The sequence below is a fragment of the Antechinus flavipes genome, chromosome 2, assembly GCF_016432865.1.
Source record: "Antechinus flavipes isolate AdamAnt ecotype Samford, QLD, Australia chromosome 2, AdamAnt_v2, whole genome shotgun sequence".
Lineage (NCBI taxonomy): Eukaryota > Metazoa > Chordata > Mammalia > Dasyuromorphia > Dasyuridae > Antechinus > Antechinus flavipes.
The window spans coordinates 310,743,063-310,763,454 of record NC_067399.1 but is presented as its reverse complement, the minus strand read 5'-3'; the positions used below and the strand labels follow the sequence as shown (position 1 = coordinate 310,763,454).

The window sequence follows — 20,392 nt, the reverse complement described above, 5'->3', positions numbered from 1 at the left end:
TTAATACATATAATGTAATACAATTGGCTATAAGAAGTTACTTAAGTGATAGAATGATGAAAAGGAAAGTACAGGAGGAAGAAGTGCCAACTTTACTAGGTGAAAAGGAGGACGAATCAGATGAGAATGGAGTTAATTACAATTCTGAGTATGATACTTCACAGCAGGAGGAATTAGGTGATTCCACATCTCATGACCCTCCCCCCGCAATTAACCCTTCATGGGTGGAACAAGGGGGAGGGAGAGAGACAGAAACACAGTCAGCTTCTCCTGTAAAGCAGAATTTGACAAGATTAGAAAAAGCATTAATTAAAGCAAAAAATGAAGGAGAAGGTATATCTGATTTTATAAATGCATATCCTGTGATTGAAGAGCTCAACTCCTCAGGTCAAAAAGAGAGAAAATACACTCCTTTTAATTTGAAAAAAATTAAAGATTTGAAAAAGGGTTGCATTCTTTATGGGGCTACATCATCTTATGTGAAGATGTTACTGGATAATTTGTCTAATGAAATCCTAACCCCGAATGACTGGAAATCCATAACGAAAACTTGTCTAGAACCAGGACAAAATTTATTGTGGCTTTCGGAGTTTCATGAATTATGTAGGATTCAAGCCCAATGCAATAGGCAAACAGGAGCTATTGTACAAGTTGCTTTTGACCAACTAACTGGAGAAGGTCAGTATGCAGAGAGTTCAGAACAGATTTATTATCCTATAACAGTGTATGAGCAAATTTCTAAGGCTGCAATAAAAGCTTGGAATTCTCTCCCTGGACAGAAAGATGGAAATAATGCTTTCACAAAAATAGAGCAAGGTGCCAATGAGCCTTTTGCAAGACAATGCAGCAACAGAAATAATGACTAAACATTTGGCTAAGGAAAATGCCAATGAGGTTTGCAAAAGAATTATATGGGGGCTAGACAAAGATGCTCCTTTAGAGGAAATCATAAGACGCTGTGCCACAGTGGGCACAAATGCTTATTATGCCCAAACTATGATGAACATGGAAAGACAAGGTCCTTCTTGGCAAAGGAATTCTAGAGAAACTTGTTGATGTTTTCATTGTGGAAAGGTTGGACATTTGAGAGCTCATTGTAGATATGGAGATAGAGTGAGAAGACAGGGTGAGAGAAAACCCAAAACCCCATGTCCAAAATGTAACCGAGGCTTTCATTGGGCCTCTAAATGTATATTGACCCAGAGGAAGGAGAGGCAAGGCCCAGTTCTAAAGTATCAATCAAAGGACAGGTGGGGCATGATAGCAGCTGAGGTTACACCCAGAGAGACTTTAGAAATTCAGTATTCTGATGTCATCAACCAACAGAAAAGCAATCAGGATTACAGTTGGGGAGAATACAGGCCTTTTAAGACAACAAGACAATATCCAATGCAAACAACTCCAATGTAATTATCAGATGATGAGAAGAAATCCCAAATTTGGTAAATAGAAGGGAATTAGGTTAATTGCTTGGGGAAGAGGATCTGCTTATATTTCCACAGGTGGAAAAGGCTAACAATGAGACTGTCAAAAGAACTTTAAAATCTTTAGCTTTCAGTTCCTGAAAAACCAGCAAGAATCACTGGATTCCCTGAGATGAAAAATTGTTGATGAGACCTTTTGCAGTACTTCAGAGCTTACAGGAATTATTAGATTCCTGGCACATGAACTAATGGACAATGGAATCCTATTGGACTGTTTCTAGGACTTATGGACATGTGTAAATTTTCAGGATGATTCATGTTATTTGTTACACTACTACTAGCCTGTGTTATATTGCTATGTGCTTATGTAAATTATGTATAATGCCTCCCATATTGATGGATTTATGTATACCATGTATATCTGTTACAAAATTCTGGCCCATATTGATGGATTTATGTGTACCCCTTCAGAAACCCCCTATGTTTTAAAACAAAAGAAAGGGGGAGATGTTGGAATCCTTACTAACTGCTAACTAATTAGAGTTGATCTAATCTTACAAGAAGATGTTTTGGGCAGAACCTGAAACAAGGTACTAAGTAGAACTAATTAATACAAGGCTTGTGTTCACACCTTTACTCATTGGAGTTCAATGAGTTCATACCTCCCTTGAAGCTCTTTGGACCAGAGAGCACTATGGGAGAAAACCCATAATCCCTCTCTCTGGAAGGAGCATAAATAGGCCAATGGGCCAGTCGAAGAAGTTCTTCAGAGCAAGAAGCTACAAGTTGAGATTTTCACCGGAATGGCATGAAGAGTTGGAGCTGGCTGGAGGCTGAAGAAAGCAGAGGCAGAGGCTGAAGGACCAGACCTTTGGATTTGGTGACATTCGGAGAGAGCTCTTGGAACCAAGCAGAGAGATAGGCTTCTAAGCTAACCGGGCTATATTGGAGATAATAAAAGATCTGAACTTTTATCACCTGGCTGCGTTTTTGAGAAGAAAAAGCTCACAACACTTTGGCGCTCAAACAGGGACCGATTCAGATCCATCTGAACTAGATCACAACAAAATGTGAATCCCATCTAGAGAGAAAACTGTGGAGACTGAATGTGGTTAAAAGAACAGTATTTTCACCTTTTTGTTTCTTTCGTTCTTATGGCTTTTTTTCCCTTTTGATCTGATTTTTCTTGTACAGCATGACAAATATGGGACTATGTTTAAAAGAATTGCACATATTATATTGCACATATTTAGCAATATAACCTATTGCTTGCTGTCTTGGGGAGCAGAAAATTTGGAAGACAAGGTTTTACAAAAATGAATGTTGAAAACTACATGTATTTGGAAAAATAAAATATCATTTAAAAAAAAAAACCTAAAAACAAATAAATAAATAAATGGAGGGTGTGGGGTGGGGTGCGCACAAGAAATATAGATCCAAAAGAAATCTCAACAACTTCAAACAAAAAATATGCATTGAATAAGATGACATTTAATAGAAAATTAGACAACACCAATGTATTAAAAAAAAAAAAAAAAGATGATCCTACCTAAATTAATATACAAATTTAGGAAAAATCAATCAAACCTCCAAAAGAGGGTTTTATAGAATTAGGAAAAAAATATTGTAATCTATGTGAAGGAATAAAAGGTAGAGATTCTCTAAGGAAATAGTAAAAAAAAAAAAAAGTTAGAAGGAATACTTGACAGTTTGGGAAGTATTTTTAAGTAATTTTAAATGTCTAAATGTCATAGAATAATTAGACTTGTTCTCCATGGTGGGGTAACCATGAGGTAACTACCATAAGACATTTTACAAATCAGACTCTAAGATGTTCATGCCATTCAAAAAGAAACTTAAATACTAAATTCAGAAAATAATAATCACTTTAAACAGTATTATAGTTGTATACAATATAATTGCTAAAAATACAAATAAAATAACTCAAAGAATTTAGACTTGTTGATTCCCATACAATTTTGGGAAAGTAAATTGATAGTAAATGTTGCTCTTTTTCTCTAGAAGGGAGAACTAGAAGTTCTAATTCTACAACTAGGGTAGAAATTACATATTGATATAAATATATACATATACATTCATATGTATATATTTGAGAGAAAGAAAATTAAACTCAACAAAATGGGAATGGGCTGTAACAGGAGACAATGAGTTCCCCTCAATGAAAATGCTTAAGCAAATTGTTAAGGATGCTGTAAGAGAGATTTTTATCCTGGTACAAGCTGTAACAGATTGCCTTCTTTGTTTATGAGAGATATTAAGAGTAAAATAGATTTTTTTTTAAATTAAGAGACAGACCTTGATCAGTCCTCAGCATACTCTCAAAACTATTCCCAAATAAGAAACTAATTATTTTGAGAAAGGAAGAGAATCTTTAAAGTATGATTTCTAATATATAAACATATATAATTTAATAAATAATTTATGATATTTAATATATGGTATCTATGTCTTCTTCATTGTTTTAAGAAAAAGACTAATCCAGTAAATTAAAGAATAGGGGTTTTTTTTGTTGTTGCTTGAAGACTTCCTTTCAGAATAACGGTAACATAAATGAATGAAACTGTAAACTCCTCAAAGATATATATAGTGCGGATGAAGTAAAATATTGTTAAAATAAGAATGAGATAGTTAAATTCTTAAAGAGATAGCATTTTATACTCAACTAGTATGATAGATTCAATGCAGTGGTGTTTACTAAATGAACAATCCAACAGGTTAGTTTTATTTTTGTTGTTGTTATAATCAGAAGCAAAGGAGTCAGAAAGTGAGCTACAGGAGTATAGAAAAGAAAAACTTTAAAATTACCAAAGATCTCAAGAGGAAGAAAACTCAGCTAAAAAATTCAGAACACAGTTCTGAATAGGAATGAATGAATGAATAGGAAAGTTAATAAAATAAAAGAGGAAGATGATGGAAACTGAAATACCTGATGCAACAGAACCCATGTGAATTTCCTAGAGAATACAAAACCACAGTAGGATTTTCCAAAATGGTTCAAGAGAAAAGTCTGGACTTTGAGAGACATTAGATGAAACAATTAAACAAATTTATTTCTTGCACAGCAGAAATACAAAGCAGAATATAAAAATTTGAATCTGCAGTGGTAATGAAGAGGAACCAAAAATATGTTGAGAAAATACAATTATATTGAAGTGAAGGAAAATTTAAAAGAGGAGCAAAAAACAATAACAGTAAATAAACATATCATGTCTATTCAAAGCAAAACACTTTTTTTTTGGTGAGGCAATTGGAGTTAAGTGATTTTCCCAGAAGCATAGAGTCAAGTCTATGAAGCTGAATTTGAACTCAGGTACTTCTGATTCAAGAGCTGGTCTTCTTTTCAGTATACCGCCTATCTACCCTAAAATAAATTGATCTTGAAAAGGTAAAATGTAAAAAAAATTATTCAGGAATCATGGGCCTCCCAAAAGAAACAAATCAAACTACAAAAAAAGGAAGAAATAATCAAAGAAAACTGCCCAAAACTTATAAATATTAAAAATAAAGCATCACTTGAAAAAATCCAAATTACCTCCAAAACTCCTATTATTTAAATCTTCAAATTCAAGGACACATAGTAGTTAGCCTAACTATTCCGAAAGACAAACAAAATCTTTTGAAGTGATAAGAAAAAAGATCTTTCAAAAATGAAGAGAATGAAATTCAAATAAAATAAGATTATTCACTAGAAAATTCCTGAAGAAAATGAAATAATTTATTCCAAAATACCAAAATCTCAGTGAAGCCATAATGAAATATCATGTAAAACAACTTAACTATCAATGAAAAAAGATAGACAGATGTTCAATAAAATAAGAGGCATATGAAGCATTCTTACCACATACACACACAAAAAGAGTGGGTTATTCAATTTGCAAACTCTCCAAACAAGAGAAATGGAAGAAAAGTAAATATGTACAATAAACAAGGAAAATGCAAATACTGGAAAAAAGAGGAATTATTATAAGAAAAAATTTGAAAGAGAAAGAAAAAATAAAACAGAGGAACCATTAGGAGATTTCTTTCTTTCTTTCTTCCTTCCTTTCTTTTTTCTTCCCTCTTTTTTTTTGGGGGGGGGGGAGAAGGGGGTGAGAGGCAATTGGAATTAAATGACTTGCCTAAGGTCACACAGCTAGTAAATGTTAAGTATTTGAGGCCAGATCTGAAATCAGGTCCTCTAGCTCTATTTTGTCTAAAAATACACATGAGAATAAAGAAGAAATGACAAGTGACAATGGAGAAGCAGACCTGGGGGGGAGGGGTGAAAAAAAAGGATTAAACCCAGCAACTATATGAGTGAATGGATTTTGTGCTTGATTTGATGGATTTGTATGGAATTGTAGAATAAGAAGCTGCATTAAATGAAAGAAGGGGAGTGATTGATAAGGAAGAATGTGATGTATCCTAATGAAGTCCCTGATAAACAATTAAATGAAGTTAATTACCATAGTCTTTCAGCAAGGAAAAAGAGGCTTTGGAACAATGAGTAATGTGGCAAAGGGAAAAGAAAAGAGGAAACCCCAATTCAGTGGTGAGAGGATATCCAGTCAGGCACGCTCATAGAAGAGAGGTGATAGGAGAAAGTGACCTGACAATGGGCTTATTCTGTAGCCATTAAATATTCAGAGAAATCACTATCTCTGAGAGTGCTGTGACTCCACAGACAACATCCTATCCAAGAAAAAAAATTCACCACTCCTAGGTGCAACTGAAGCTCCCATGTCATGGGAGAGCACAGACTCCAGGAGGAGATTCCATGGCAACTGAAAAAGAAAATGATTAGGGAAAGAGCAGGGAGTAAAATTGGCTTGAATGATTTTGGCTACTAAAGAATTTCTTCCATGGAGCAATACTTCCATCTCATTATGTTCCCCACAAATTGATATTTCTAAGAGAGTCTTCTTTTTCCCTCCTCCCCTAAAAGTCAAATAGACAAGTCACTAACAGAAACTGATTAGAATAGAGAATTAAAATTGGCACTAAAGAAGCTTTAATTCCATCAGGAATACAAAGAAACTAAAGAATGAATAATTATAAGACCACAAATTAAAGAATTAAAATTAAACCAGATGTGAGAGAGAATTAATACAAAGAACAAAGTTTTTAAAAATCCCTTTTTAGAAAAAAAAATAACAGAAAAAAAAAAAAGAAGTTGAAAGGGAATGCTTGGAGGGAAGATTTCAAATTAACCACTTAAGAGAGAAACAAGGAAAGAGGGGAGTAATTAAATAAAAGGAAGTAAAAAATAAACTCAATAAATCAAATAAAACTCCAAAACTAGGGAAGGAGTTGATAAAAGAAAGAAGATTAGAGGGGGAAAGAAAGAGAACTGTAAGTACAGAGCCTATAAGGAAAAAAAAAAAAAACAAAAACCTAATTATAGTCCCTTTTCCTTTAAAGGAAACCAAAAATTGTAAATGAAAAGGACCACCACAAAGTAACTGAAAATGAATGTTTCAAATTACAAAGGACCAGGTTGGACCCATAGAAGAAATGTGAGAGAACATTATTCCCTGTCTACTTCTCCCTACCTCCAACTACTTTGCTAAGGTGGAATATACTAAGGTGTGAAACACTGCATATATAGCCAGATATTTTTGATGTATTGACTGGATTTGTGTTTTTCCCTTTTCACTCTTTTTTCTTAAAACAAAACAAAAACAACATTTTCTTATAAGGGGTGGCTCTCTCAAAGGAGTAAGGCGTCAAAATCTAGGTGATGCATAACAAAAAATAAATAAAATTTTAAAGAATGTCTCTCCCATCATGATCTATGCATAAATAATGAGATTATAAATAAATTAGAAGAACATAGAATAGTTTACCTCTCAGATCTATGGAAGAGGAAGGAATTTAAGATCAAAGAAGAACTAGAGATCATTATTGATCACAAAATAGAAAATTTTGATTATATCAAATCGAAAAGTTTTTGTACAAACAAAACTAATGCAGACAAGATTAGAAGGGAAGCAATAAACTAGGAAAACAGTTTTACAGTCAAAGGTTCTGATAAAGGCCTCATTTCCAAAATATATAGAGAATTGACTCTAATTTATAAGAAATCAAGCCATTCTTCAACTGTTAAATGGTCAAAGAATATGAACAGCCAGTTCTCAGATGAAGAAATTGAAATTATTTCTAGCCATATGAAACGATGCTCCAAGTCATTATTAATCAAAGAAATGCAAATTAAGACAACTCTGAGATACCACTACACCTGTAAGGCTGGCTAGAATGACAGGGAAAGATAATGCGGAATGTTGGAGGGGATGTGGGAAAACAGGGACACTGATACATTGTTGGTGGAATTGTGAACACATCCAGCCATTCTGGAGATCAATTTGGAACTGTGCTCAAAAAGTTATCAAACTGTACGTTTGAAAGGGTATGTGCATACCCTTTGATCCAGCAGTGTTTCTACTGGGCTTATATCCCAAAGAAATCTTAAAAAAGGAAAAAGGGACCTTATGTGCCAAAATGTTTGTGGCAGCCCTCTTTATAGTAGCCAGAAACTGGAAACTGAATGGATGCCCATCAATTGGAGAATGGCTGAATAAATTGTGGTATATGAATATTATAGAATAATATTGTTCTGTAAGAAATGACCAGTAGGATGATTTCAGAAAGGAATGGAGAGAAGGGATTCAAAGGGAGGAGGGAGAGATACTAAAGAGGGAGAGCTGCGTGACATTAGTGGGACCAATAGGAAAGAAGGGAAGGAGGGCAAGAAAAAGAAAAGTATAATCTGGGCATATTAGGATGGCAGAAAATGCAGAATTGGTTATTTTAACCGCAAATGTGAATGGGATGAACTCTCCCATAAAAAGGAGGCGGATAGCAGACTGGATCAAAAGTCAGAACCCTACAATCTGTTGTTTACAGGAAACACATTTAAAACAGGGAGATACATACAGACTAAAGGTAAAAGGCTGGAGCAGAATCTATTATGCTTCAGGTGAAGTCAAAAAAGCAGGGGTAGCCATCCTTATCTCAGATCAAGCAAAAGCAAAGATTGATCTAATTAAAAGAGATAAGGAAGGAAACTTTATCTTGCTTAAGGGTACTATAGACAATGAAGCAATATCAGTATTAAACATATATGCACCAAGTGGTATACCATCTAACTTCCTTAAAGAGAAGCTAAGAGAGTTGCGAGAAGAAATAGACAGCAAAACTATAATAGTGGGAGATCTCAATCTTGCACTCTCAGATTTAGATAAATCAAATCACAAAACAAATAAGAAAGAAATTAAAGAGGTAAATAGAATATTAGAAAAATTAGGTATGATAGATCTCCGGAGAAAACTGAATGGTGACAGAAAGGAGTATACGTTCTTCTCAGCAGTTCATGGAACCTACACAAAAATTGACCATATATTAGGACATAAAGACCTCAAAATTAAATGCAGGAAGGCAGAAATAGTAAATGCTTTCTTTTCAGACCACAATGCAATAAAAACTACATTCAACAAAAAGTTAGGTGTAAATAGACCAAAAAGTAATTGGAAACTAAATAATCTCATCTTAAAGAATGATTGGGTGAAACAGCAAATTATAGACACAAATAATAATTTCACTCAAGATAATGACAACAATGAGACATCATATCAAAATTTATGGGATGCAGCCAAAGCGGTAATAAGGGGAAATTTTATATCCTTAGAGGCTTACTTGAATAAAATAGAAAAAGAGAAGATCAATGAATTGAGCCTGGAACTTAAAAAGTTAGAAAAAGACCAAATTAAAAACCCCCAATCAATTACTAAACTTGAAATTCTAAAATTAAAAGGAGAAATTAATAATATAGAAAGTAAAAAAACTATTGAACTAATAAATAAAACTAAGAGTTGGTTTTATGAAAAAACCAATAAAATTGATAAACCTTTGGTAAATCTGATTAGAAAAAGGAGAGAGGGAAATCAAATTGACAGTCTTAAAAATGAAAAAGGAGAACATTCCACTGATGAAGAGGAAATTAAAGAAATAATAAGGGATTACTTTGCCCAACTTTATGCCAATAAATTTGATAACCTAAGCAAAATGGATGATTACCTCCAAAAATATAGGCTTCCCAGATTATCAGAGGAGGAAGTAAATTGCTTAAATAGTCCCATTTCAGAAAAAGAAATAGAACAAGCTATTAATCAACTCCCTAAAAAAAAATCCCCGGGACCAGATGGATTTACATGTGAATTCTACCAAACATTCAAAGAACAATTAGCCCCAATACTTTATAAACTATTTGAAAAAATAGGGAATGAAGGAGTCCTACCAAACTCCTTTTATGACACAGACATGGTACTGATACCTAAACCAGGTAGGTTGAAAACAGAGAAAGAAAATTATAGACCAATCTCCCTAATGAATATTGATGCTAAAATCTTAAATAAGATATTAGCAAAAAGACTACAGAAAATCATCCCCAGGTAAATACATCATGACCAAGTAGGATTTATACCAGGAATGCAGGGCTGGTTCAATATTAGGAAAACTATCAATATAATTGGCCATATTAATAATCAAATTAACAAAAACCATATGATCATCTCAATAGATGCAGTAAAAGCATTTGATAAAATTCAACATCCATTCCTATTAAAAACTCTTGAGAGTATAGGAATAAATGGACTTTTCCTTAAAATAATCAGTAGCATCTATTTAAAACCAACAGTAAGCATCATATGTAACGGGGACAAACTGCAACCATTCCCAATAAGATCAGGAGTAAAACAAGGTTGCCCACTATGACCGTTACTATGTAATATTGTATTAGAAATGCTAGCTTTGGCAATAAGAGTTGAGAAAGAGATTAAAGGAATAAGAATAGGCAATGAGGAAACCAAATTATCACTCTTTGCTGATGATATGATGGTATACTTAGAAAACTCCAGAGATTCTACCAAAAAGTTATTAGAAACAATCTACACCTTCAGCAAAGTTGCAGGATATAAAATAAACCCACATAAGTCATCAGCATTCTTAAATATCACTAACAAAACCCAACAGTTAGAGATACAAAAAGAAATTCCATTTAAAGTAACTACTGATTGTATAAAATATTTAGGAATCTATCTGCCAAGGGAAAATCAGAAACTTTATGAGCAAAACTACAAAACACTTTCCACACAAATTAAGTCTGATCTAACCAACTGGAAAAATATTAAATGCTCTTGGATTGGGTGAGCAAATATAATAAAGATGACAATACTACCTAAATTAATCTACTTATTTAGTGCTATACCAATCAGACTCCCAAAAAACTACTTTGATGAATTAGAAAAAATAACAACAAAGTTCATATGGAAAAACAAAAGGTCAAGAATTTCAAGGGAATTAATGAAAAAAAAAAATCAAATGAAGGTGGCCTAGCTGTACCAGATCTAAAATTATATTATAAAGCAGCAGTTACTAAAACCATCTGGTATTGGCTAAGAAATAGACTAGTTGATCAATGGAATAGGTTAGGTTCAAAGGACAAAACAGCCAATAATTTTAATAATATAGTGTTTGACAAACCCAAAGGACACCAGTTTCTGGGATAAGAATGCATTATTTGACAAAAATTGCTGGGAAAATTGGAAATCAGTATGGCAGAAACTAGGCATTGACCCACACTTAACACCGTACACCAAGATAAGGTCAAAATGGGTTCATGATCTAGGCATAAAGAATGAGATGATAAATAAATTGGAAGAGCATAGGATAGTTTACCTCTCAGATCTGTGGAAGAGGGAGGAATTTATGACTAAAGAACTAGAGATCACTATTGACCACAACATAGAAAATTTTGATTATATCAAATTGAAAAGTTTTTGTACAAACAAAACAAATGCAAACAAGATTAGAAGGGAAACAATAAACTGGGAAAACATTTTTACAATCAAAGGTTCTGATAAAGGCCTCATTTAAAAAATATAGAGAGAATTGACCCTAATCTATAAGAAATCAAACCATTCTCCAATTGATAAATGGTCAGAGGATATGAACAGACAATTCTCAGACGAAGAAATTGAAACTATTTATAGACATATGAAAATATGCTCCAAATCATTATTAATCAGAGAAATGCAAATTAAGACAACTCTGAGATACCACTACACACCTGTCAGATTGGCTAGAATGACAGGGAAAGATAATGGGGAATGTTGGAGGGGATATGGGAAAACAGGGACACTGATACATTGTTGGTGGAATTGTGAACACATCCAGCCATTCTGGAGAGCAATTTGGAATTATGCTCAAAAAGTTATCAAGCTGTGCATACCCTTTGATCCAGCAGTGTTTCTACTGGGCTTATACCCCAAAGAGATACTAAAGAAAGGAAAGGGACCTGTATGTGCCAAAATGTTTGTGGCAGCCCTGTTTGTAGTGGCTAGAAGCTAGAAAATGAAAGGATGTCCATCAATTGGAGAATGGTTGAGTAAATTGTGGTATATGAACGTTATGGAATATTATTGTTCTGTAAGGAACGATCAGCAGGATGAATGCAGAGAGGACTGGCGAGACTTACATGAACTGATGCTGAGTGAAATGAGCAGAACCAGGAGATCATTATATACCTCAACAACGATACTGTTTGAGGATGTATTCTGATGGAAGTGGACCTCTTTGATAAAGAGAGCCTTAATTGATCAAAGATGGACAGAAGCAGCTACACCCAGAGAAAGAACACTGGAAATGAATATAAACTGCTTGCATTTATGTTTTTCTTTCCAGGTTATTTATACCTTCTGAATTCAATTCTCCCTGTGCAACAAGAAAACTGTTTGGTTCTGCACACATATACTGTATATCGGATATACTGCAACCCATTCAATATGTAAAGGACTCTTGCCATCTGGGGGAAGGGGTGGAGGGAGGGAGAGGAAAATTGGAACAGAAGTGAATGCAAGGGATAATGCTGTAAAAAATTACCCTGGCATGCGTTCTATCAATAAAAAATTATTAAAAAATTAAAAAAAAAAAAGGAATGGAGAGACTTACATGAATTGATGTTGAGTGAAATGAGCAGGACCAGGAGATCATTATATACTTCAACAATAATATTATATGATGATCAATTCTGATGGACATGGCCATCTTCAACAATGAGATGAACCAAATGAGTTCTAATAGAGCAGTAATGAATTGAACCAGCTACACCCAGCGAAAGAACTCTGGGAGATGACTATGAACTACTACATAGAATTCCCAATCCCTCTATTTTTGTCTGCCTGCATTTTTTATTTCCTTCACAGGCTAATTGTACACTATTTCAAAGTCTGATTCTTTTTGTACAGCAAAAGAACTGTTGGACATGTATACATATATTGTATTTAACTTATACTTCAACATATTTAACATGTATTGGTCAACCTGTCATCTAGGGCAAGGGGTGGACGGAAGGAGGGGAAAAGTTGGAACAAAAGGTCTTGCAATTGTCAATGCTGAAAAATTACTCATGCATATATCTTGTAAATAAAAAGCTATAATTAAAAAAAGAATTAAAGAATGTAAGTAAAAGAAACAATTCTTAAGTTATTATTGATTAATCTATTGATTTACTTTAGTTTTTATGGTGTAATTGTGATATCTTTTAGATTGAGAGATTTGTAATTACAATTGTAAGTTTAGTGCTTTATTTTTGCAGGACTGAGCTCCTAAAGTTAAACTAAACACTTACAGAGAGGAGCTAGAATGATCAGTTCCTCATTTTATGGTAGTGTAAGTTAAGTCTATATAAAACTAAGTAAATCTATTATTGTGGTAGATTAGGTTAACACTCTCAACTACACTTACATCATCTTCCAGCTATTGCTCAATAATTCCATAATATCAAAATAACTGTTGTGATGCTATAACCGATCAGATTGACAGTCTGATGATTATTATGTTCCTTAAATGCCATGATAGGCCCCCAACATGCTTACAACCCAAGTACTGGCAACAGCATTTAAAAAACCACAAAATATTTCAGAATCTACTAACTATAACTTCATGGCATTCTTTAGTCAATCAAAAATAAATAAAACAAGTTTCTCAAGATTCTGTATCTTTTCTCTTCTTTTATGACTGTAAAATTAAGCTCTGTAAAACCCCAATTTGTCTTTATTTCTAGGGTCCATTGATCTTTCTATTGGTAATTGCTAGCATTACTAATAAATTTATTTTGCATGAAATAGTGGCTCTCATAATTTCTATTATTGACACTCCCTATCACATGTAGGATCAAATACAAAATTCTCTGTCTGGAGTTCAAAGCACTTCATTGTTATGAGCCAAAACTTGAAACAAGGTGTTAACTCACTAGAGTTGACAGCAACAATGCTTAGGTAATTGATTCACACATTAGAGCTCACACCTTTAAGAGAGTTTACACATTAGCTCACACATCAGAGTTCACAAGTTGGAAGATTTCAGGATTCAATATGAGAGTTTATATTTCCCACAATCCCACTCTCTCAGAGGAGGAGTCAACCTTTGGGTTCACACCTTTAAGAGATCATATATAAGAAGCTCAAAGTCTCCGCAAGAGTCAGTTGAAGATATTGAGAGCTATAAGTCAGTGAAGATTCAGTTGAAGAGATTGAAAGCCAGAAGTGAGAAGTCAGTTGAGGAGATTGAGAGCCAGAATTCAGTCAGGAGACTCAGAGCCAGGATTCAGAGGGAGCTGGAGGCTAAAGCTGAAGCTGGAAGAGACAAAGGACTAGCAACAAGAGCTCTCGGAAGCAAGGAAAGCTAACCGATCTATTTTGGAAGAGACAATAAAAGATTGGATTTTAACTCCTGGCTCTATTTGAGGTGATTATTGAGTTGAACTGAAACTAAGGCTGCCTCTGAAAACCTCCTCAAAAAACCTGCCCCCAGAGAACAACGATCATATTTTAGAACAGAAGAGAACACTACACTTCATAAACTAATCCCCTCTATTCCATCCACTCTCCTTATATCTTACTCCCTGCCACATACTCTCCAATTTATTGATATTGGCCATCTTATCATTCTATAGACAAAATACTTCATCATTCAACTCTAGAAATTTTCTCTAACTGCCTCCATGGCTTGAATGCTTTCCCTTCTCATCTTTGCTTTCTGATGCTTCCTTTAAGTTACATCTAAAATTCCACCTTTTTGATCTACTATGAATAACTTATCGATTCTCAGCAATACATCGAACCAAGACAGTTCTGTAGGATGTATGATGAAAGGTGCTGTCCTTCTCTAGAAAAAAAGAACTGTTAGAACTTGAAAGCAAATTTATTTTTCCCTTATTTTTCTTGAGTTTTTTTGGCTGATTTTCTTTCACAAAATGACTTAAATGGAACCATGTTTTACATGATCATACAGGTATAGCCTAAATTATATAAGTTATAAGTCAAATTGCTTGTCTTCTCATTGTGAGAGCAGAGAAGAACAGAGGGAGATAATCTGAAATTCAAATTTTAATAAGAATTATTAAAGTTCTTTTCACATGTAATTGGGAAAAATATTAAATAATATAAAAAATAAGTGAAATTCTGTCTTTTAAAGGAAGCCTTTTCCAGCTCCTCCTAATTTTAGTAACTTCTCTTGGTTGTTTTCTTCTACCTGCATATAACTTGTTTCTACATAGTTTGTTGTCTTTCTGTCTCTCCCATTAGACTGTGATCTCCTTGAGGTTGGAAATTATCTTTTGTCCTTCTTTGTATTTCCAGCATGTAAAACGGTGCTTGGTATATAGCTGGTGGTTAATAATTGTTTATTGACTGTTGGAATCTTTACAAACTGCTAACTCATTAGAGTTGATAGATTATTGATCTGATCTTACAAGAAGATGTTTTGGGCCAGAACCTGAAACAAGATACTAAGTAGAATTGATTGATACAATGCTTGTGTTCACACCAGTACTCACTGGAGTTCACAAGTATGGGGGATTCACAAAGTGAACTTTGTAACTTTGTGAATTCACACCTCCCTTGGCTGTGCCTCCAGAAGGAGAAGTCAACCTTTGGGAAATCATATATATATATATTTTTTATTTTATTTATTTTATTTTTTTTATTTAAATTTTATTTTATTTAATAATAACTTTGTATTGACAGAATCCATGCCAGGATAATTTTTTTACAACATTATCCCTTGCACTCGCTTATGTTTCGTTTTTTGGGAAATCATATATAAAGAGGCTCTTAGCTTCGGGTGAGTTAGTTACTTCGGGTTAGAGAGAATTCAGCTGAATTAGATTGGAGAGGAGCACTCTGGGACAGACACAAAGCACTCTGGGAGAGTCAGAAGCGCTCTCTCAGAAGCAAGACAAATTCAACTTGGTACTGGCTGGAGGCTGAAGAAAGCAGAGGCAGAAGCAAGGGACAATCTGCGAGAGCTCTTGGAACTAAGCAGAGAGATAGGCCACCAAGAAAACTAACTGGGCTATTTTGGAGGAAGCAATAAAAGATCTGAACTTTTAGCATCTGGCTGCATTTGGGTGATTATTACTTTCAACTGAAACTAAGGCTGCCTCCAGAAAACCTCCCCAAGAAATCTGCTTTCTCCCAGAGAGAACTATTATATTAAAAAAGAAAAACACCACAATTGACTGACTTATAATATTGTTTGAGATGAGATAATAACTTGACTGAGAAAACAGGAACTATACGCCATCAGAATGATTCATTTTCCTTTGTTCTCTTATTACTAATGGTCATTGTTAAATGACCAGGTTAAAAATGCTAAATTAAAAGAAAATTTAATATTCCTGAATTTCAGAAATGTGAGCAGTTTAAAGGCCAAGTGTTCTACTGCAAACACTTAACATCTTTGGAACTTAGCCTCATTCTCAAGGAATTCTACAACTTCTAGCCACTATCTTTTTTAGAAATAGGGAAATTGGAAAGCAACAACACTTATCCTAGGATCAACAGTCAGTCTGGTTGTATGGATAGCGCTATATGTTATTCTCATTTTCCTAGTCTAAATTTATTTTGCTTTGTTGTGGCCAATCTGGGTCTCTGAAAGGAAAATAACCATTCCTTCCCCATCCTTTTCATAAACCTGGGAGACAGGATGAACCAAGTTGGTGGTAACTGAGAGGCCTCAAACTTATTGGTAATATAGGGGAATGCCCAGCCTGAGCGTGTAAAGACATGCTCCCTTGCAGAATGGGCAAATGAAAACTATTTGTCCTAACATCTGTATAGGCACTAAAGCAGGCACTCTGAAACATATGGAGCTTGGTCAAATATTGAGGTTATTCATTGTATCCTTAAGAATCACTGGTAGTCTTTACTTTTGTCTTGCAACTGGACTTCAATGACTCAAGAAAAGAGACTGAGGCTGACAACTTAGTGCAATTCTATCTCATTTGAATTCAATTCAAAAGCAAGTCAAGATAACAATTCATAATGTCATTGGTTTTCCAATAGACTGAAAAGGTCAAGGTAACAAAAACAATAACATATACCTATGCATCTTGTCCATGCTTCTACCAGAGCTGTCTCATTCAGTCATCTCAGTTTGGCTATCTAGAAACCAATACTTGGACATAGTTGGAAACCAAACCTTGTCCTCATCTTCTAGTTTGGACAAACTGGATATACTGAGTTTCTCAGAACTCATAACAACTCTTGGTCCTTTAACCTATATAAATTCACTACCTTCCACCCATCACCATTAGTTACAATCTCCAAATAATATACTGTTCTACCCATTGTATCTTATGGTCATGTCTAGCTCCTCCTGAGCTAACTTGTCCTGCGGACACTCACAATTCAACACTGACACCAACTTCCTTTATCTTATCCAGCTTTATCACTAAAAGCAAGAATTCATTTGGCAGATTTATGAAAACAATTACTGAACAGCCTCAAAGGTCCTTCTAATACTGCAGGATGTCAGTACTGACTCTCTGAATGGTGAGTCTACTTCCCATATAGTTTTCATGCCCTGATTTGAAATCTTATCTCTAATATTTTATAGTGCTATTCATTTATAGTCAACAGGAATTACAAAATAACCTATCAATAACCTAAATTCATCTTCTAGTAACATATTCCATTCTTCTTCAGTCATCTGGTTAAGGTTTTTTTGCCTGTCATAACCTTTTTACATTGTAGAGAAACAGTTTCATCTCATGCAGCATTAAAAAAATCTTTATATCAGGATGTTCAATCCTATTAAAAGATATTAGATAAAAAACTGCTTACACAGTCTTCAAAATAAAGAGTCTCATCCTGATCAAAGTCACCTCTTCTTAACAATTCAATAAATAATAGCAATGAAAGCTTCCTATTCCAAAATGTGAGAGGTTATAACTCAAAATAAGTTATATGGTAAATGTGTTCATGTTGTTAGAATCAGCAATTTGAGGATAATGGGGAAAAAAGTATTTTTACAATCACAAAGAACTTTAAACACTCTGGAGATAATTAAAATAACAAAATTTGTACATGGATATTTCAAGGACCTATGATTTCACTGGTCTAGATATACCCACTAGTGAAAATCACTACTTCTGTATACATTGAAGAGATGAATTTCTATGGAAAAAAAAAAAAATTCTACCATGTGGTACCTTCTGATAAAAAATTTCCTCACTTCAAATTAGCTAGTCTGCTACTCAAACACTACCCAGTCAATATCTGAAACTTTTCCCAACACAGTAGGATCTACCAGAGCTCATTTTCCACTGGCATATCTTTAAAGTATACATAGTACTTGACTTGGAATCAGGAAGAAATGAGTTGATTTGATGGATTTGAAATTATTTGACTCATGGCTCAAATTCACTCCTAACTGGATAGTGGTGTCTAGGTCACTTGAGGTTTATTCCTCAACTTCCTTATCAGTAAAATGGAGTCAATGATGTCTAATATCTTTTTGTTGTTGCTTAGTCATCTCAACAGTAACTGACTTTTTTTATGTCTCCTTATCTCTATCAACTCTATATCTATCATCTACAATTCTATAAATGCAAGGTCATTTCAACACCATGATATGGCAACTTTAGGGGAGAAATGAAGAGAAATCTTTAAAATGTTTTCCAAGTAATAATGACAATTTTTTCTTAATTTTAAAATTGTTAGACAATAGAATACCATAATTAATATTGAGAAACAAAGATATGAATTTCAAAGGTCTCATAATTCTTTACGGAAAATAATATTGGATATAAGTAATTTTTCAGTTTTTATATGTAATTATTACATCCATGAAAGAGATGATTTTTAGTCAATATTATAAAATCACAAGTTAAATAAGAGTGCCTGCTTACCTAATTTCAAATTGGTTAGATTTCTAATTCAAATGTCTGTGTATACAAACATAAATTTGGAGTAAAGAGTTTGAGAACTTCCATCATATTGAATGGTTGGAATTCTTATTTTTGCTTTTTATGTAACTATGATATAATACAAGTAGATAAATAAAATGATTCTACTAAAGTTCAACATTACATAATATAAAAACTGTCATTTCAGTCCTTTACTTACTTCTATTTTTATTTGCAGTCTACTAAATGAAAATTCAACTCATTTTTGACCATTATTTTTCAGAACTGATATGTGAAATGTGCAGTGGTATAAGACAGCATTCAGATTCTGCTGCCCTGTACCTGACTATATAACCAATCATGAAAATTCAATATACCAAAAAAAAAAAAACTTAAAGAAACAGCAAATTTTAAAAATATAATGATAACTTTCTTCTTTCTCATAAGGTTTCACTGTTTTCTTTTGGTTTGATATCACATTCAATTCCAAATATACTTTATTCAGTCTTTCCTCATAACAAAGATTTGTGATAGAGAAGGAGGAGTCTCTCAGTGAGACAATTCCTTTACCAAAATCGATTTGCAATTGCTCTGCCACTTATCACTACAGAGAGCTTGTTGCGGAACTGAGAGCTTAAGTGACTTATATTGAGTCACACAGTCAATATATGTCAAAGATACGTGAGATTTTTCTGTCACTGAGACAAGACATTTATCCATTGCCAAAATGTCTTCAATTTTTAAAACTATTTTTTTAAAAGGAAAGCAAAATCAACCCACATATCCAAAGCATCTAACAATATAAGTAACATTTCATGTCCACGATCTTTAATCTCTCCAAAAAAGGAGAATAATATACCTTTTATCTTTTAGGATCTTTTCAAAAGAGCTAGATATAATGGGATTCAAATGTGACAGTAATATAACAAAGAACACAGTGTCCCCTTACTTTGAACATTTTAAGCACTGTAATATTTATTAACTTTGGAATATCTATTAATTAGCTTTATTAAACTGCTAATTACCTTACTTTCTGCTAACCAACGGTGTGGATCATGGTGCACATCATGGTGTATATCAGTTGTAGTAGAAAGAGCCTAAAAAAGAAAAAAAAAAAAAAGAGTAGATAATTGTACATTTTTCCCTTAAATTAGATCTTTAATATTATTGAAAGATGTAGATTTTAGACATAAGGATTTTTTTTTAAGGAGAACTGATTTTAAGTCAGTTAATAAATTGACTCAAACAACTCCCATACTATCAATGTATACCATTTCTCTCAAATAGAGGAAAGAGAATTTAGCTGATATTAAGTTTTTATGTATTGTAATTGCTGGAGAACCTAATACAAATTTATAACCATCATAATATCAGTTTTCACAAAGCACACTCTAAAGAAGGGGGGTATAAGGTTTTCACTTAGAGATTTTGTAGAGATTGATGAATCTACAGAAGCTCAGTAGTGGTGATTTTTCTAAGAGAAAAATACCCCAGGCAAGAGTAATTACTAAATGAAATACTTTACTTTTAAAAGGATAAAGCCTACAATTCTACTTTGAAAAAAAAAATTATTTTATCAACCTATATATTGATTTCCATGATGTTTAAGATATGTAGTAGGGACTGGTACCTTTAATCAGAAAGTCAAGCAAGGGCCCAGCCAAAGATGAAAGAAAAAAGATCAGAGAGAAAAGAAAAGGGAGGTGAATGGAAGAAAATGTAA

At 33.7% G+C, this 20,392-nt stretch overlaps 1 protein-coding gene across 1 annotated transcript in view; it reads right to left on the bottom strand.

Annotated features, from left to right (window-relative positions):
- The window catches only part of CEP128 (centrosomal protein 128), a 547,917-nt gene that overhangs the window by 308,725 nt on the left and 218,800 nt on the right, over positions 1–20,392 (bottom strand). The window contains exon 18 of the mRNA XM_051973667.1: positions 19,695–19,766. Coding sequence (XP_051829627.1) covers positions 19,695–19,766 — 72 coding nt within the window. The remainder of the gene's footprint in view (positions 1–19,694; positions 19,767–20,392) is intronic.